This window comes from Bubalus kerabau, chromosome X, assembly GCF_029407905.1.
Source record: "Bubalus kerabau isolate K-KA32 ecotype Philippines breed swamp buffalo chromosome X, PCC_UOA_SB_1v2, whole genome shotgun sequence".
Taxonomy (NCBI): Eukaryota; Metazoa; Chordata; class Mammalia; order Artiodactyla; family Bovidae; genus Bubalus; species Bubalus kerabau.
Window position 1 is genome coordinate 119541784 of NC_073647.1, and position 20733 is coordinate 119562516.

At 39.1% G+C, this 20733-nt stretch overlaps 1 protein-coding gene across 2 annotated transcripts in view; it reads left to right on the forward strand.

The window, feature by feature from the left end:
- The window catches only part of MED14 (mediator complex subunit 14), a 59955-nt gene extending 41539 nt beyond the window's left edge, over positions 1-18416 (forward strand). The window contains exons 22-31 of one of the 2 annotated variants that reach the window (XM_055565166.1): positions 1927-2067; positions 3607-3718; positions 6502-6633; positions 9440-9622; positions 10507-10742; positions 13045-13224; positions 13320-13427; positions 14673-14798; positions 15082-15274; positions 17802-18416. In XM_055565166.1, coding sequence (XP_055421141.1) covers positions 1927-2067; positions 3607-3718; positions 6502-6633; positions 9440-9622; positions 10507-10742; positions 13045-13224; positions 13320-13427; positions 14673-14798; positions 15082-15274; positions 17802-17875 — 1485 coding nt within the window. In that variant the 3' untranslated portion in view covers positions 17876-18416. The remainder of the gene's footprint in view (positions 1-1926; positions 2068-3606; positions 3719-6501; positions 6634-9439; positions 9623-10506; positions 10743-13044; positions 13225-13319; positions 13428-14672; positions 14799-15081; positions 15275-17801) is intronic. The other variant, XM_055565168.1, reaches the window with a different exon arrangement.
- The last annotated feature ends 2317 nt before the right edge of the window (positions 18417-20733 follow it).

Sequence of the window (20733 nt, forward strand, 5' to 3'; positions counted from 1 at the left end):
CGTTGCTCCCTGGGAGAAGATACACAGAAGGTTAATTTGAGACCTTGTGTGTTGGCAAGTGTCTTTAGTTAACCTCATCTAGTTGAGGGAGGGGCTTGATATAGAGTTCTAGGTTGCAGTCATTTTTTGTAAGAATTTTGAAAGCATTGCTCCATTGTCCCCTGGCTTCTATTGTGACCATTGAGACGTTTAATCCATTCCACTTCTTCAGCCTTATGTGAACAAGTGGACTCCTTCAGTCTGGAAACTTACATCCTTTTGTTCTGGGGAACTTCCTTATGCTATTCCTCAAGTCTTTTTCTTTGTGTTCTCTGTGAGCTCCTTTTGGTATCCCCGCTATTCTGATGTCGGGAATCCTGGACATATCCTCTGATTTTCTTATCTTTTCTGTTTTTTTATCTCTTTGTTTCTAGGAGATTTCCTCATTTTCCCTCCAATCCTTCTATTTTTTCATTTCCATCAAGAACTTTTTTTGCCATCTTTTTTAGAAAAAATTCGAGAGCTCTTTTTGTTTCTCAAAGTTCATTTTGTGACATCTGTTCTCTATGGCTACATTGTCCTCTCTTGAAGGTGAGCCTCGTTGACTGTGATCTTCACTGTGGAACGATCTGCTTGGGCCATTTCATTGGTTGTAACTCCAGTGTCAGTAGCTTTAGATCTCTTTGTTGGGCCAGTGTGAGGACCAAGAGAAGAATATCAAAACTCTGCATGGTGTGCACTGGCTCCCAATTTTTGGCAAATGAAATAAGAGAAGTAAACTGGTATTCTCAGCATTCATTATGAAAACTTTAATCTTCATTTTTAATATGGTACCCCAGCTCTCAATTGATCCTAGAGTCCCCCAAATCAGAGACCTTCTGCCAAGTGGTAGAGGTCAGCTTCATTCAGTGGGAGGACAGAGGGTCTGGAGGGTTTCACTGTCTCGGAAAGAGACAATCACCTAGTCCTTCTGCTTTTAGTCTCTTTCATTCTCATTTCCAGAGGTGTCTGATGCTGTCAGTTCCTGTGTATCTTGGAGATCTGGGTGGAAATAGCTTTGCTTCTTGGCTTTCCCCACTGCTTGCTTAGGAAACGACTTCCTCACATTGGATAGTTCAGTTACCATTCAGCCATCTGCTCTGCAGCCTCCTAGAATTTATTGTTGTTTCTCTCTTATCCCATTGTTTTTGTCTTTGTGACTTTTGCTTAAAAAATTTTTTAGGAGTTTCAGGGGGCTGTTGAGAGAAGATGAAATGAGTATTGTGAATAAACTATTACCTTTAATTAGAAGTCAGACTATGTACCCTTAAAAGCTTTTCAGTAATTCTGATAAGCTTATAATCTATATTTTTGAAGATTGGGCAGGTAGAGGGTATTAAAAAGAATCTGTGATTGAGACACAAATTCTGGTAGCCTCGCCTAATTTTTGATGACATGCTCTATAAAACACACCCTTATCCCATTCTTGATAGTTCAAGATTGTTACATAAAATAAAAAGGAAAAAGATGGCTTAGTTTCTTTATTCAGTTTTCCTCTTTCATATTTGCTGGCTTAAAAAGTGAGAACTCTCACTAAATAGGAAACTTTCCAAGTCATTGAAGTTGTTTACATGCCTACCATGCAACTTTTTATTCTTTTCCACATTTCTGATTCAGAAATTAATAAAATATTTTGACCAGGATGTACTTCTTTCTTTAACTTTTGTTCACATAACAGCACTTAGATTTTTTTATTGTTATGTTTAACCATTTTCCTCAATTTTCCTTCTTTCCTTCAAAACGATGACTGTCTCTTCTAGGTTGGCCTAACAATGGTGGCCATGTGTCAAACTTGTATTTCAGAGATGGACATGATGTGTTTGTTTCTATTAACACATGCTAAATGATTAAGAATATCTTACTAAAGTTAGGCAAAATAATCTAAATTTTACCTGTTTATATCCATAGACATTCCTGAATATGTTTGTTGACAGCAATCAGGATGCTCGAAGAAGGTCTGTAAATGAGGACGATAATCCCCCTTCTCCCATTGGAGGAGATATGATGGATTCTTTAATCTCACAACTCCAACCACCACCGCAGCAACAGGTGATGTCTAACTGATATTGCACATGGCATCACATTTCTGTTACTTAACAGGTTCTACAGGTGTTTGCACTTCTTTGTTAAAAGGCAAGGAAGTCCTTGGTGGACACAAGACAGCCATGTGAAAAATAATGACAAAGGGAGACAGGGGGAGGCTTCTAGTGAAGGGAAGTAAATAGTACCAGAGACAGCATTAACCTTCGACTCATGCACTTAAAATAATGGTGGGTGATCACCCGTGTGGTCATAAAAGGTGATGTCCAAATGGCCAGTAAGCACAGAAAAGGTGAACATTGTCATCTGGCATCACAGAATTATACATTGAAACCATGGTGAGGTTAATACCCCATACCCACAAAAATGGCTTTAAGGAAAAAAATTAGTAATCCTTGCCAACATTTGGTATCAGGACCCCTGAAACTCTCACTGCTGAAAGGTGTGTAAAATGGTACAGCTACCTTGCAGTGGTATTTAGCAGTATTCAGAGTGCTAAAGCTGAACATTATGCATGCCTGTGATTTAACAGTTTTACTTTAGGTATATGTGCAACAGAAATGCAGCCGGAGAATACAGGAGTGTTCATAGCAACATTATTTATGCAAAAAATTATAAACAACCCAAATAACCGACAACAGAAGAATGAGTGAGTAAACTGGAATACACAGAAATACTTCAGAGAAAAGAAAAATGCTGTTGCTCCATGCAACAAAACAATGGTTTTCACTAACAGTGTTGAACAAAAGAAGCCAAACACTAATGAGTACATTCACTATTTATATGAGATGCAAAACCAAGCTTGAGTGATGGAAGTCAGAGTTCTGCTTACCTTTTGGGAGGTGATAAGAGATTTGGAAGGAGGGAGGCCTCTGGGGTTCTGGTAATGTTCTTCAGCATCTTGACTTATGTGGCAGTTACATTTATAAACCCTCATCAGACTATGCATTTGTGTGCTTTGTTGTATGTGACTCATACTCTAGTTAAGAAAATACACTAGGAAGAGTTGTCCTCGGATTTTTGTTACTGGAGATGAAGGTGAAAATGAGTAGGGACCAGGTTGAACTATCATATTTCACTGACTCTCAAATGCCACCAGTGTATGGTGCGCTGTTTATGTACTGCCTGAAAGAGTGCTGCAGTTAGACTGCAGCATGCATGAATTGGAAGACATACCATAATTTCAGAGATGTTAAAATGCGGGGGGAGTTGATCTTAGAATCAATGAAATGGTAGATAAATAATACTGATAAATCAGTGATTTGGTAGATAAAATGAGCAAAAAAAAAAAGCTCTTGAGGGATAAAGTAGTGGTACTGCAAGGTCAGGAATGGGGACGTTGCTATTTTTAAAACACTTTGAAAGGGAGCTTTTTAAAATTTGCAATACTGGTGTGAATTTGGGGCATTTTCACACCTCACTTTTCCTATTTGATAACCAGTGACATGTAAATGTTAATTAACACTGTAGCTCTTGATGGCGGAAAGCCACGCCCACATATGCTACATGGTTGGCCATTTTACCAACAAGGAATTTTCTTCTTTTCAGCCATTTCCAAAGCAGCCAGGAGCATCAGGTGCTTATCCTCTTACTTCACCCCCTACATCTTACCACAGCACAGTCAACCAGTCTCCCTCTATGATGCATACACAGTCTCCGGGTAAGATACTAACTCTTGGCATGTTCAACTTTCACATCCCAAATAGACACACATACAGTGAGAAATCCTACACATGTAGCCTGAGACTTCAGAGAGAACTGCTTTGCTAGTCTATGGCCAGATATTTGCTATTCATTCATTATTGCAGGGTTTTGAAATCTGTGTGATTCAGGAGCACTTTTAAAAGGTTTGAGTTAAGTGGCAGGGTTGTCACCCGGAACCAGACTCACGGTGCAACTCCAGGAATCACAGCATGGTCTGTGTCACAGCGTGATCTGTGTCAGAGGTTGACACACTCAGGCCAGTGGGCCATGTCCTACCCACCACCTGCTTTTGTAAATAGTTTCATGGAACACAACCACACCCATGTGTGTAGTGTGTGTGACTGCTTTCCTGCTTCGATGACTGCTTACAGAAAAGCTCCCTTACAGAAGGAGCTGACAGAGCCCCGGTGTGTGTGAATGGTGCCCCGCCCTCAGAGTCAAGCAGGGCACAACCTGCTTGTACGAACAAAATGGCTCTGTGGGCAGCCTCATGAAGTGCACTGTAAAAATTGCTGGAGAATGCCAGATTTAGACTTTTAACTGAAATGTTAAAACAGTATGTTTTAAGCACTTGCTGTGTGTCTAATGCTGCTGGGTGCTGGGAATTCAGCAGTGAGCCCAATAACAGCCCTGCTCCTCAAGCTTACCCTGTTAGCTCAAGCTAGCGAGGAGGACTGGTATGAGATTTTCAGGTAGATGAGCCCTTCCCTGCTCATCGGAGTTGGTGGCACCCCCGGTGAAGACTTGGATCATTGTGTCATTGAAGGTTCCCGAAGGCTGAGCTGGTGGGGGACTCAGCCCCTGTGAAGTTCCAACAGTAGACAGTGTGGGAGCCTAGGGAGGAGCAGCTGGGGAGCAAGGGAGAGAATGGGAAGCGGGGACCCAGCACCCGAGGGGAGGGGGTTTCTAGGATGTGAGTTGAGACTGGTTTCGCAAAGGAGAGATGATTATTGAAATAATTATAGTAGCAGACAGTTCTATAGTGCTTCCTGTGCACCAGGCCCTGTTCTAAGTACTTTACCCATTTAGTCTCCACAGCAAACCCGTGGCATAGGACCTATTATTTCCCATTAACAGAGGAAAAATGAGGCATGGAGAAGTTAAGTCACTTGTCCAGGTCACACAGCTAGATATGTAAATATAATACTTAAAGATTAACCAAGTCAATTAACATATTTCTTGAATGTAAATATGTTAATATTGAATTCATACTGTATTGAACTAATACTGCATTAGGTATTATATAATATTAAGAATATGAAGTTCTCTTACCTAATAGTGGAGAATTTGAAAACTGCTGGTATTGAGGATAATTATGGTAATGTAGCAAGTATTTTAATGTTGCATTCATAGTTTTGGTAGTCATAGTCCCTGCCCTTCATAGTTGTAAATTCAAGTTAGTCCTGTGGCTAAACACCATCCTTAAGCTCACGTCTCCCAGTTTTTTATATCTCCATCTAGGCCTCTCTGCTAAACTCGAGTCCTATCATTTTCCAGCTATCTGTTCAGCATTTCCATGTATCGATAGATGTTTAACCAACATCTGAAACTCAGTACAGCTGAGACTAAATTCCTAACACCCTCCAGCTGTTCCCTATACTACTGCTCCCATAGACACCCCATTTCAGCAAGTGGCAGCTTCTTCGTTCCTGTTACTTGGGCCACAGCTGTAGGAGTCGTGTTGGACTCCTTTCTCTCACACCCACAGTCAGTCAGTTACCAGATATTGTCAGCTCTGTCTTCAGACTTTATCTAGAACCTAACCACTTATCAATGTCTCGGCCTTCACCCTTTCCCGAGTCACTAACCATCTTTACCTAGGTAATTGCAGTTGCCTCTGACTGGTTTCCCCGCCCCCTTCCCTATAGTCTTGTTTTTCAATAGCAGCTAGAATGATCCTTGGGGTACAGAAGTTAGGTCATGACTCCTCTGCTCCAAACTCTGCAGTGGCTTCCCATCTCTTTCAGGGTAAACCCTAAGTCCTTAAAGCAGCCTACAAATCCCTATGAAATCTGGGACCCTCCTCCCACCTCTCTGACCTAATTGTTTTCCATTTCCCCTTCCCCACCTTGCTCACGCTGTTCCAGCCACACTGGCCTCCCCCTGTTATTTTTAACTGCTGCTACTGTTGGGGCCTTTGCACTAGCTCCTCTGTTTGCCTTCAGTGTGTTATTCCCTGGATATCCTCATGCCTCATCCTTCACTTTATGTCTCAGCCCACATAGCCCCTTTTTGAAGAAGTTGCTCTATATAAAGAGCAGCACCTACCTCCACCACCACACGATATATCCCCCTTACCTTGCCCTGTTTTTCTCCATAGCACTTAACATAACCTGACATATATTTGTCTTTCTCATTATACTGGAATATAAACTCCCATGAGGGCAAGAATTTTTGTTTCTTGTTAACTGCTGCATCCCCAGTACGTACAACAATGCTTGGCATGACATTGATGTTCATGCCTTCTTGTTGAATGAGTGAATGAGTGAATAAAAAACTACACTGCTACACTGCATATATTTTTTTAAAAAAAAATTAGTCAATGTAAGAGCTAGAATTGGGGCCCCATGGAATTGATCTCTCTTTTAGTGGTGAAATTGTTCCAGTTTTTCTTTGTGCTACTTCTGGGAGCTTTATTACTTGTTTCTTTAGTCTGTAGATAGAGTCTTAACTTGGGGTCCTTGGTCAGGACATAATATGTGTCCTGCAAGATCATCTATAATTATTTTCCTTTATTAGGAAATCTGCATGCTGCCAGCTCCCCGAGTGGGGCTTTGAGAGCCCCATCACCAGCATCATTTGTTCCAACTCCTCCCCCATCCTCGCATGGAATCTCAATAGGACCAGGGGCCAGTTTTGCTAGTCCACATGGTGAGTCCATACATAGAAATCGTTAGAGCATAAGAGTTTGATGTGAAAGTAGTTTTTGTGAAATAAAAGTTTTCTTTTTGCAAAATTAGCACTTACATATTGGGGGAATAGCAAAAGAAAATATGTTTTTCCTGGCAGTTCCCCTGCAGTCCGATGGTTAGGACTCTGCACTTCCACTGCAGGGGGCGCAGGTTCAAAACTAAGACCCCACATGCTGCGTGGCTCAGCCCAAAAAAGAATGAAAAAACTAGGTTTTTGCTAATAACACCACCAAGAGATCTACCAGTTAGTCTGTCTGCTTTGAACTCTTTCCCCGCCTCACGTGACCTGTCATGTACCTGCTGCTTGCCTGAATCTCTGTTGCTGTAGCTTGCTCTCTACCCATCTTCTTGTCTCTCTGCCCAAACACCACCCCGTCAAAAAAAATTGGGACCCTATCATATGTATTGCTTTGAGACTTGAATTTTTTAACTCAAAATTTCTATTTTGAATTTGTTCAGATAGATAAAGAAGAGGTAGCCAGTGAGGTGTTTCCCTTCCCTTTGACCAAAACCACCTAGTTCCTCTTCCCAAAGGCATTTAGTGCTACTAATTTCTCATGAATTCTTGGCGAGATGTTTTATGTGGAGTGGTCTTTCTCTCTCTTTTATGTACATGGCAGCATACTGTACACCATGTTCAGTGCCTTACTTTCGTCACTTAACTATATCATGAATCCCATGCCAATTCTGAACATAAAGAGCTTCCTCAGGTTGTACAACTGTGTAGCACCTGTGATTCTACTCTTTACTATGAATATTTGCAGGAGCATTTTTGTTAGTAAGAACTATATATCATCATACTAATGGCTTCATAGTATCCCCTTGTCTGGGCATACCATGATTTAACTGCTCTCCTAATATGATATGTTTAGAATGTTTGTATTTTTTCACAACTGAAAGTGGTATCTTCTCTGCTCACAGGATTATTTTCCTAGGTAAGTTCCTAGAAGTGGAATTGCTGTCTCACAGGGTTTGAGAAATTCTAAAGCTTTTGAAACATTGCAGATTGCTCACCTGAAAGGCTGTGCCAATTTCCTCTAGTATCATACAAGAATGTCTGTTTTCCTGCATCATTGGCAGCACAGGGTATTGTGATTTTTAAAGAAGTCTCAGTCACTTTGATAAGTAAAAAATGGCATCTTACTGTTCAGTGTGTGTTTTTTTGATTATTAGTGAAGTTCTTATGTTCATCAGTCTTTTCATGTCTCTTATTTTACATCTGCTAGTTTATATCTTTTGCCTATATTCTTGTGTTTTTTTCTTACCGATTTGTAAGATTAAGTAAGGAACATTTACTCTCTGATATATGGTAGTATTTTCTCATTTTGTCATTTGGTTACAAGTTCAGTTCAGTTGCTCAGTCGTCTCCGACTCTGCGATCCCATGGACTGCAGCATGCCAGGCCTCCCTGTCCATCACCAACTCCCAGAGTTCACTCAGACTCATGTCCATCGAGTCAGTGATGCCATCCAGCCATCTCATCCTTTGTCGTCCCCTTCTCCTCCTGCCCCCAATCCCTCCCAGCATCAGGGTCTTTTCCAATGAGTCAACTCTTCGCATGAGGTGGCCAAAGTACTGGAGTTTCAGCTTTAGCATCATTCCTCCCAAAGAACACCCAGGACTGATCTCCTTCAGAATGGACTGGTCAGATCTCCTTGCAGTCCAAGGGACTCTCAAGAGTCTTCTCCAACACCACAGTTCAAAAGCATCAATTCTTCGGTGCTCAGCTTTCTTCACAGTCCAACTCTCACATCCATACATGACCACTGGAAAAACCATAGCCTTGACTAGACGGACCTTTATTGGTAAAGTAATGTCTCTGCTTTTGAATATGCTATCTAGGTTGGTCATAACTTTTCTTCCAAGGAGTAAGCATCTTTTAATTTCATGGCTGCAGTCACCATCTGCAGTGATTTTGGAGCCCCCAAAAAATAAAGTCTGACACTGTTTCCACTGTTTCCCCATCTATTTGCCATGAAGTGATGGAACCAGATGCCATGATCTTAGTTTTCTGAATGTTGAGCTTGAAGCCAACTTTTTCACTCTAACTTTCATCAAGAGGCTTTTGAGTTCCTCTTCGCTTTCTGCCATAAGGGTGGTGACATCTGCATATCTGAGGTTATTGAGATTTTTCCCTGCAGTCTTGATTCCAGCTTGTGCTTCTTCCAGCCCAGCATTTCTCATGATGGTTACAAAGGGGTGTAATTATGTTAAAGGTATCTGCAGGATGAAATTTTAATTTGATATTGTTCAGGAAGTCACTGCTTTCAAAACTTGATTCTTGGTTTATTTCTTAGTTACTGTGTCTTTTACTAAATAAAGAAAATGGAAAATCCCTCTCCTCAGCCTTCTCTGAATAGATTGAAAACATAATTTGTCAGGGTTAGTTTAAAAATAAAAGATTTCTGCCCTTAATGGTGCTTTGAGGTTGTTTTTTTTTTTTCTTTATCTTTTCAACCATAGTATTTCCTATATAGTCTAAAGGAGACTGTTACGTATTATACATCTTGAACCTTATGTAAAGATAAATTTTATCCTTTCTCAATCTTTTTTTTATGTTCCTAATTTTTGTATCACATTAAAAAATACAAAAACTATACCAAGTAGAGATCAAATGTGTCATGTCTATCAGGCTTTAGTGAAATATCTTTCTGAAAGAAAAAATAAAATTATCACTACATAGGGTATAAGCATGTGAATGTTGTCAAATACTTTTCAGATATTAAAATACAGGTTTTGAAAACCATTTGTTTACTTGTTTGCAGGAACCCTGGACCCTAGTTCTCCATACACTATGGTGTCACCAAGTGGCCGAGCAGGGAACTGGCCAGGGTCTCCTCAAGTGTCTGGCCCCTCACCAGCAACACGCATGCCTGGGATGTCACCAGCCAACCCATCACTACATTCTCCAGTTCCAGATGCTTCTCATTCCCCTCGAGCTGGAACAAGTGAGTGTCATCAACATTTTTATTTGAGCTTTTAGGATAACCAACAAATGACCTATTTTAATCATCCTATCCCATCCTCACATTTGAAAGTCATGACTTAATAAGGATACTTAACAACTTAAACTTTTATCCATTTAGTAAGTTGGTTGTAACGATAGTTAATTTGCAAAGTTAGGCAGAAGAAGGGGAATATTTTCTCCAGAATTGGAGGAGAGTCTTGTATCTCTGTCGTGATTGCTAACTTAGCTGCAGTACTGGACCTTGAAAGATAACCTCAAGGTAACTGGCATAGTTATGCAGATTAATAAAGAAGAATTGTACAGATATGTTCATTAGCTTTTGCCGCATTACTTTTTGTGGCTTAAAGCAACAATTATATGTTAGCTTGCTGTTCTGCAGGTTGGCAGCTTGGGCTGAGCCCAGCTGGATGAGCTTACAGGCTCTGCTGGGCTCACTTGTGCATCTGTGGTCAGCTCCTGGGTTGGCGGGGGCCTGGCTTCTCTCTGCTTCGTGTGGTCTCATACTTAATATGGGCTTGCTCGCCTGGGCTGGAGAGGGTTCCGAGAGAGTGAGTAAAAGCTTAGGCCGACAGCTGGCACTGTGTCACTTCCAGTGCCTTCTGTAGGCCACAGCAACTGACAGGGTGAGCCCAGAATACAAGTAAAGAAGTAGACATCACTCCTTGAAGGAGTTGCCATAAAGTCATACTGCAAGGGACCTGGCTGCAGGGAGGAAAGTAACTGTAAGAAGCTTATGTGTGATTGTTACACCACAAGGAGTAACAGAAACAGTACAGACTGATAGATAAAAGCAAAGCAAAACAGGGAACAGTGAGATAGTAAGCATTTGTTTAAAAAAAAAAATGATATTTTCCTTCCCAAAAGGTTCCCAAACGATGCCAACAAACATGCCTCCACCTCGTAAACTACCTCAGCGCTCCTGGGCAGCCTCCATCCCTACCATCCTCACTCACAGTGCCTTGAACATTTTGCTGCTGCCCTCTCCAACGCCAGGCCTCGTGCCCGGCCTGGCAGGTAGTTACCTATGTTCTCCGCTTGAGAGATTCCTTGGATCAGTCATCATGAGACGCCACCTTCAAAGAATTATTCAGCAGGAGACGGTATGTGGGTACCTGGTGAATTCCTGAGTGGTGATTGTCAAGTCAAATGCTTAGATGCCTCCCAGAATAGGATATGAACTGTTCCCTCACCTCCTTTAACCAGCTCGTTAGAATTACGGTTTCTCCCCAGCCTAGCATTGAAAGTGGATCCACTGTTTTCTTTTCCTTCTTACATTAACAAGTTGCTTCTTTTATCATTAGCTGTACTATGGCTAACATGAATCTGGAGATCTCCAGTAGACCATGAGACAAGTGTACCCAGGATCTGATTTGGCAGAGAATAGCACATGAGTAATTACTTGCCTTCTGGAATGCTTCTGCAGGCAGGCTGACTCTGAATCTGTGATCCTGAAGTTATTTATGATCACAAAAGGATGAAAGCTGCTTTTTTGTGTGTGGAGCATGGGCTCTAGCCCATGTGGGCTTCAGTAGTTGTGGTTCCCAAGCTCTAGAGCACAGGCTCAATAGTTCTGGCACACGGGCTTAGTTGCTCTGCGACATGTGGGATCTTCCTGGATCAGGGATTGAACCTATGTCTCCTACATTGACAAGCTGATTCTTTACCACTGAGCTACCAGGAAAAAGCCCTGAAAGCTGCTTCATAAATACATGAGCAATTGAATGGATTTCAAACTCGTGTAGAAAGACTTCTATCCTGTGGTGATAATCATTAGGAAATAGTTCAGAGTTGAACTATTCTAGAATCTATAATATATATAGTTCAGAGTTGTATATATAATATTATATATAATAATGTAATATAATTATAAGTTATTAATATGAATAATATATAATTATATTTATATATATATAATCTATACAGTTCAGAGTTGAACTATAAACTAGAATATTCTAGTTCTAGAATCAGACTACCCCAGTTTGTAGCCAGGACATGCCACTGGCTGGTATAAGCTTGGGCAAATTTCTTCACCTTTTTGATAATAATAATAGCAGTATCTACCTAATTCCCAGCAGTTGTGGGAATTTGAGATAACTTTATATAAAACTTTTACATAATGTCTTGGTATTCAGTTATATATTATTTATAATAATTATTATTTATAGTTATGTTAATGAGGTAGTCAGAATGGTGAATGCTTAAAATAGCCTCTCCACAGATGGCACCAAGCTATTTTGCAACCTTTACATTTGAATTTGAAAGAAAGAAGTTTTAACATAAGTTGAATAAATTAGCATTAAAATGGTAATCAGCAGACCCCTTATCTAGCCTCACCTCTGCCACAAAGCCTTTGAACCCATTTTGCTCATGTGCATAATCAATACATTATGGTAGAGCAGAGGTCAGTGAACTGTGTGCCTCAGGGGCCAAGTCCTGCCCTCCATCTGTCTTTGTAAAGTTTTATTGGAACACAGCCACACGCATTCAGTTGCCTGTTACCTGTGGCTGCTTTCACCTATGATGGCATCGTTGGTGGTTGCAGCAGAAACCATAGAACTTATATTTACCAATCCTGGGCTAGCATAACATCCCAACCCAGATCTAACATTCTTTAATTGAACTTTTTATTCTTTTTTTTTTTTCTAATGGACCATTTTTTTTTTTAAAACTTACTGTAGGCAATTTTAAGCATATACAGAAGTAGAATATATAATTCTCTTATACAATGAACCTGTCTGTTCTCATACCCACCTTCAACAGTGAACTGACACTAATACTATTTCATCTGTAACTCCTCCTCTCAGATTGTTTGACAGCAAATTCCTGACATCATTTCATCATAAATATGGTTTCTTTATAATCAACCATCTAGTTGGTGTCCATATTTCCCAAGTTGTCACAGTTTTTAACCATCTGAATCAGAATCCATACATATCTTTAAGTCCTTTTTAAATTATAGGTTCCATCTCTGTTTCTCATTAAATAATCTGTTTGTTGAAGAAGCCATATCATTTGTCCTCTAGAATTTCTCAGTCTGGACCTTGGTGATCGCATCCCTTTTGAATCACCTGACATGCTGTTTTGACCCCCATATTTTTGTAATGTCGATCAGTCCTGTGGATCTGACTACTGAATTCAGGTTCAAGTTGGTTGTTTTGCAAGAGTATTTGATAGGTGGTGGTATGTTCTTCCATCAAGAGACACATAATGTTTGCTCACCTGTCTCTCTGCCATGTGGTTAGTAGCAGTTGCTGGTGCTCAAGGCCTAGATATCTTTGTTTTGGAACAGGTCTCAACTTAGTTGTTTTCCTTTTGAAACAATTATCTACTTATAATTACATTTTCTCCTTGACTTACATATTGCCTGGTATGTTAATTTGATGCATACTTCTTGTTTTGCAGCTGCAGCTGATAAATTCCAATGAACCCGGGGTGATCATGTTTAAGACTGATGCACTGAAATGCAGAGTAGCCCTTAGTCCTAAAACCAACCAAACACTTCAGCTAAAAGTGACACCCGAAAATGCAGGACAGTGGAAACCTGACGAACTTCAAGTTTTGGAGAAATTCTTTGAAACAAGAGTATGTGTTTCTTAATGCATAATTTTAATACACTCAGTGAAACAGAATCAAGGTAGAATGAAGAGTAACTTAACTTGCTTTATTTATCCTTGTAGGTTGCAGGACCACCATTTAAAGCCAATACATTAATAGCTTTCACCAAGCTGTTAGGAGCTCCTACACACATCCTCAGGGACTGTGTGCATATTATGAAGCTAGAGCTGGTAAGTTACAGAGACAAACTTTTCTAGCCAGGTCAATCAGAGGAGGTTGGAGTTGGTGGGAGAGCATATGTTGGTTTTCACCATTATGTAACTTTTATTTTCCTCTTGCATTCTTCTTAATTTTTAACTTAAATTTTATTTGTCTTTGGGTAGGTAACACAATCCTCTTGTATCTTTTGAGTTTAGAATGAGACAGTGGGAAATTTCACATCCATCCTTGTCCAACTGTCTAGTCCTCCTCCCCATAGGTAACCTAAGTTGCCAGCGACTTCTCTCTTACAAAAACAAATACATTTAATATCTTCTTCCTATTCTTAGATCATGAAATAATCCTCCCATGCCTAATACCATTTATTGAAAAAACTGTTTTCTCTGGGGAAATTTTTAATGCCTCTTCTTTCCTATGAAAGTATACAATTATATAGCTGGAATCCAGGTGGAAGCTAATTTTATTTTTCCAGTTTTACAGTAGTCCTTCATTTTAATGTTTCTAGCATTGCTTTGGATAACTGTAAATACCTCACTTCTTTTTTTCAGTTCGTGTTTTACTGTTAATATTGGGACGGCACTGTCCCTTTGCTAATTGTCTCAGCATTTGGCTTCTGCTCTGATAGGCTATAGGAAACATTATTTGGGTTTAAAAAAATCCATTTGAGTTTTTTTAAAGGAGTAAATATTGTCACTAAAAAAGCTCCAGTAGATATAATTTAAAATGAGTAATACAGTTTGACTAGCTGCTTTTAGGGAAGGAGATGGAAATGAGACTGGGAAGTCTAGATTGGCCCCAGTTAGGAAGTGTCTTGAATGCCAGTGTTGGTCCCTAGGTGGCAGGGTGGGGGTGCTTGGGGCAGCATGGATTCTTGTGTGTCACTGAGAATTTGTAAGCTAAATTAGAACTATGCTCTAGGACATTTGTCTGGCAGTGTTGTAAGGATAGATTGGGAGAGGCAGCCACCAGAAGGGACCGTTACAGGGGCCATGGGAGAAGTTAGGGATCTATCAGCTCCTTGGCATCAGTGAAAATAGAGAGGCGGGAACGGATGTCAGAGACAACAAGGAAGCAGAACCCGCAGACCTTAATGAAGTGGGAGGAAAGGAAAGGGTTCTCATAAATCGAGAGCTTGACTCTTCAGTTAGCAACTCCACATGTGTATTTCCTTTGAAAAAATGCAGGTTATCAACTTCACGATCTGTTGATAAGTGAGTATAAAATTCGTTTATCATGATTTTTTTTTTCCGAAACAGTTTCCTGACCAGGCAACACAGCTAAAATGGAACGTTCAGTTTTGCCTGACGATCCCTCCCAGTGCACCACCAATTGCACCTCCTGGGACACCTGCTGTGGTGCTGAAATCCAAAATGCTATTTTTTGTAAGTACCACCTGGGGTGTGTGTGTGTGTGTGTGTGTGTGTGTGTTTAGACTTCATGTAATCTTCGTTTCTGTAGTAAGAAATATATTGAACCTGGTAATTGTGTGACACAATTGCATCTTAATCATGGTATTGTTGGTCATTTCTTTTGTTATATTTAATTTTCTTTTACTTGTTGTATCTTTAATCTTAGTAAATGATTGTACCTTTGAATCATTTTCAGTAAGTATTTTGTTTTCTTACTGTATTTTTATTTTCTTTTGTATGTGTTGTATGTCAACAGCTTCAGCTGACTCAGAAGACATCAGTCCCTCCCCAAGAACCTGTTAGTATTATAGTTCCAATCATTTATGACATGGCTTCAGGTACCACCCAGCAGGCAGACATTCCCAGGCAGCAGAACTCTTCTGTTGCTGCTCCCATGATGGTCAGCAACATTCTGAAGAGGTTTGCAGAGATGAACCCACCACGACAAGGTACATGACCAGTAGATGATATTTTATTGCATATATGTTATAAACGTTCTTCTGAGAGATCCCCCTTTCTCCCCTCTGCTGCTTCCTTACCCACCTCACCCCTCCAGTCCTAGTAGTAGAGCTATGGTTGCCGTGGCCCTCTTAATGTCTGCCTGTCGCTTTCTTCCTTTCTCACTGGCTCTTCAGTTTTGTCCACGTCTCTGCTGCCTGGACTTTATTTTTGTTCGTGATTAGGACTGACCCAGTTGCTAATGTCAGAAGCCTGTATTTATAGCACACATTGCTACTAAGCCGTAGGTTAGGATGATAGAATTTTCCATGGCTGTGAATTCCTGCCCCACCATCGATACCTGCCACTCTGTTCGTCACCAAGTTGAAATGCATGTTGGTTTCTCATATTTCATGGTTCAGTCATGAATAGAATAATATCATCCAAATTTCTGTATCTCCTAAATGTTTTGTGAAGAATAAAAGCTGATACAAATGGCTTCCTGCTTTTTGGGCTTCTTATATAAGTGTTAGGTGGGTGCAAGTGAACCTTTTCACCAAGTGCACAGTGAAGCTCTCAAACGGAACATTTTCAAGGAGACCAGAATGATTCTGGCAGAGAAACACGGTCCTTCAATACTGGAGTAGCCTATGCTTAACCTGGAACTCCTGGCAGTGCTAAATTTTTGGTTATAGAACATAACGCTCAGCAAAGAGAACTTACCTTCCATTCTGCTTGTTTCTAACATTAAGGAGATTAAAGTACATTTTGCTTATATCTAATATTAAGGAAGTCCTCTATATCTTTCTGTTCAGATTAGTATGATAACAATTCATTTTTTTTAAACGAGGGGAAGTTGTTCTCTGAAACATTTTTTAGTTACCACAGTGTCAAAATTTTACTAGACACAGGATCATGGGAGAAGTTATATTTTCAGCTATTTGTTACCCCATATTATGTACAAAGACAAGTTCTACCTAAGTATAGTTTATAAGGAACGCACTGGGCAGTAGAGAAGGGTGTGCTGCTTTTGTTGTAATGCTTCTTCCACTTCTTATAATTTTCTGCTTTCATCCTTTGACTTATCTCTTCTTTCAGCTCAAAATAGGTCGTCCTTCAGTATCAAAGTTTAAAGCTATCAGCATTTTCAAAGCATGCATTATATTTTCAGTATAACCTTGATCACAAACACCATTCCTTCACAAGCAGATGACTATCATTATTGTGTCTCATGGAATTTAAAATTTAAAGGAACAAATGTGTTGATCCTGTTTGGGATCAAGCAACTTTTTCTCCCTATCAATAATGAAAATGTGTTTAAAAAAAAGAAAAAGATGTAACTTCTTTTATTTACGAAATTGTTGAGATATTTTGGAAGTAGTTTTCTTGTATTTGACCTTAGCCTGGTTAAACCTTTGGGTGTTTTTTTCTGTACCTTAATTTGCCGGTGGTTGGAGAGAAGGCTGCAGTGACTTGCACAGGGTCACTGCATATCCTGCTCTTTGCCGGAGGGCCATTATTCAGTTGAGGTCTTCACTTCCCTCACTCGCGGCCTCTCAGCGTTAGACCATGCTCTAGGGAAGGATTTATCGTATTTACAACTGGTTTTGGTTAACTGTATTGAACTATTTTTAATTTACATATACAAGAAGTAAGAGGCACAGACTCTTTGGTTCTTGGAGCAAAGGGGAAATTGAGAGGATGAATCATTAACCTCCTACAATCCTCTGCCTCCCCGCCCCCCACACACAAATCTTGTTTTTGGATTGTTGGTATGCCATATTTTAGCCTACCTTCCCTCCTCCCAGACTCATCACTTCCTCCCCTGGTGAAGGAGGAATCACTTTATTAATTGATTTTAACATTGAATTCCAGAAGTCAATCAATTCCTTAAAATTTTGGGGAAAACTCCAATAGATGTCACAGATCTACACTGTCCCGTATAACTGCCACTCTCCAGATCTGGCTATTTAAGTTAATTAAAATCAGATAAAAAATATAAATTTCAGCTCCTCAGTCACTGGCTATATTACAAGTCCTCAGTAGCCACAGCACACATATAGAATATTTCTGTCATCACAGAAGATTCTGTTAAGACAGTGCTATCACAGGTGTTACCTGGCCTTTAATGTAACAGCAGAAGGATGTCATTGATGTTGTAACTAATGCATAAATATAAAACTAGATCTTTCATTAGTTTCAAGAACCAGGTCACCAGTAGCCTTGAAGTCCAGCTTCAGAGGCTTATCCAATGCTCCAATGTTTCTGTAAAGAAACTCTAGGCATATTAGCTTAAATTTACATCTAACTGGGAGTTGCCCAAAATGTCTTCATGATGTAAAAACCCAAACCAAGTATCATCTAATAAATACTTAACACCAAAGCTTAATCCCCTATAATCTGTGCAGTTAAAATTTAGTCTTTCGTTTTGATCTTTAAAGTTCTTACTAATTTTAGATTTAACTACCCTTACCCCACCAGTGTGTTATCATCTTTCCTGTATTGCGAATAGCTAATGACCATTTTTCTCTGTTGCAGGTGAATGCACAATATTTGCAGCTGTTCGTGATTTAATGGCTAATCTTACACTGCCCCCTGGTGGGCGTCCATAGACACTATTGTTTTTAAACCAGGAAGGCTGACAAAAGAAACAAAACAACAAAAAAAAAATCTGAATTCAGCCTTCAGTTTAAAAAAGAAAAAAGGACTTTTTTGACTTTAAGAGCTAAATATTCTAAACTGGCAAAAATTTTCAGGGTGCACTTCTTTCATCAAAAAGACCATCAATCTTTTGTATAGCTAACTTGTATAGTGTGTTTAAATGGGACACATTTCAAACTAGGTAATACATCAGTGTCCGTTTGCCAGTAATAGGTTTAATATTCTGTTTTATACTATAAAGTTACGGAAATGCCAAATTTGTTTATTTAATTGTTTTCTTATGTTTTGGGTGTAATAGTCATTTTTTTGGTTTTGTTTTTTAAGGCAGGTCTGTCATTTTTGAATACTGTAAAACTGTGATAAACTTTATATTGAAGCTGTATTTTAATATGACCGCTTTGAATCCTTACATGAAAATGTTCTGGGAGTTGTTATAAACACACCCCAAAGAAGCAATATTTAATAAAACTAGGTTTAAAAAAAAAAAAAAAACCAGTGACACTCACTTGTGTGTATATCAGCTCTGTAGACTTCTCGGCCTCCCTTTATCTTTAACCTAGTGGGGCCAGTAATTAATTTCTAATAATATATGTCTGAAATTTGACCAAAACATCTGCTGCTTTGTTTCAAGATTAATTTATTTTCTTCAAACATTCCTAACTTGACTGGTGGTTAACATTTAGCACCTTGATTGTCTTTCAGTGTAGGATTTGGGTTTAAAAAAAAAAAGAACTCACGTCTTTGAGAAGAGACAGTGAGTAGTTCATATTGATCAAAGATTCCAAATAATGCAGTCATTCTCTGCTGAGGATGTGGGAACTTTTCTGTTAGGCAAATGTAGTTTACAGGCTACTTCTGCACACAGCATTCATTAAGAAACCAAGAACTTGAATGCTGGACCCTTGCATGAAATTTCTGTGACGTTTCTTTATCTTGAGTAACTTCTTCCCCTTGCCTTCCTCACCAAAACTGGGGTGGTTCTAAACAATCCCAATTTAATTTATTGTCAACAAAATGATAAAATGTTTTACTTGGAAGAAACCTGGTACAGTCCACTCAGTTTGAAGAATCCAAGACCCAGGGTCTGTCCAGGGTCAAATGGGGGTTCTGTTACTGACCCATCTCAGCAGTTTCTTTTTGGAGCAATGTGCTGCCTCTCCCAGTCAGTCAGGAACTTTTTTAAGCTTCAAAGAGAATGATCCAAAGCAAAGGTCTTCTGAAGACTTGATGTTATTTGGGAAGGTTTTTAAATGGTAATACCATGCTGAGTTGTCTGGTCACTGTACTACTGTTCTCCGTGAAATTTTAGATGCTTTGTCTGATTCTACTTTAAGATGATTTAATTGAGCTTCTGTGACTGTCAATTACCAAATTCTAGTTTCAGGCATCTCATTGCAGTTATATCTGTCCTCAGCTTTGCTTGACTCTATTCATTTCTGGTCAGAGTTGAGGCCTTCTTTGCCTTTTCTTCTGTGTCTTATTTCTGCCTTCATTTCCTGCTTCTCACCCCCAATTCTGCCACTATGCGGAAGCAGGTAACTAAACTTGCATCCTTTCCATAACTTAGCTTTTATCCTTCTGTATTTGGTTCAACTTAAAATGGTAATCACGTCAGTTTGGCAGTCTGAGATTTTATCCAGGGTCAGCCCTTTTCTATTTGGAGTTGAATCCTTTCTTTCATGTAGAAATATACATGTGTATACAAGAAATTCATCTTTATCTGCAGGATAATATTGTCTCAAATAATTTTATTAATAGTTTCCCTTTTAAGGGTGGTTTTGAAATATTAATTGCATTTTTAACATGATGCATTCAGTGAATACTTTTTTCCTTATTAATAACTCATCTCTGAATGCATTGTACAAATCAAAAGTAAGATAGGATTCAGTGAACAGAATTTGGTTTTGATGCTTATTAAGAGTAAATCCATGAATTAGAATTTTGCTATCATACTTGATACTTGGAATTGGTACATACTTTATTACAGCTTGAAAATGCTTAGCATTTGGATCTTAAGTTTCATCACAAACTGTGTCTTTTATCTCTTTTGTTAATCAAGTTCAGTCAAAGGGACTGGATACCCATAGGAGTTTTTCCTAATTGATGGTTTGGATTTTTAGTGTGTTTCAATGTGATTATAGTAATTTCAGTAATAAATGAAATTTATACAAGTTTCAGAGAACTAACAACTCTCTAGTTAATTTTCATGAAGATGTTTTGGCTAATAGTCTGGTTTAACCTTAAAGAAATTGGTCCTGATTTGCCACATCTTTTTTCCATCTGCTGAAATGCCATTTCAGAATGTGTAAGTATTTTCAGAATTAGGAAGAAAGCAAAAACTTTACCAGAACATACCAAGTTATTAATAGCAAGAGCTGAACCTTTTGTTTGAAAATTAACAGTGAGCTAAGTGCAGGCATAAACTAAAATATACATGATTTTGAATTTAAATTCCACTAACAACTTCACTGTGTTGCAGTTAGCACAGTAACCTGTAAAGCAAGGATACTAAATGGTTTGTTAGTCGTTTTTTAGATCATGGTTGATTTGATAACTTCAAGAAATAAAATTTTGCCACTATAAATTTGTATGCAATTTCAACATAAAAAAGAAATTCCTTTCATGGTTTCTTCCCCAGAAGAAATACCTATTACATTTTACTTGAATCATTTACTATCAACAAAGTGTTCCTGATATAAAATCATACACAGGAAACTACAAGAGAACTTATATTCAGGTAATTTAAGAAAAAGAGAAACGTTAATGTATATTTCATTGTACCCTGTGGAACTTCCCTCTTCCTTTGGTT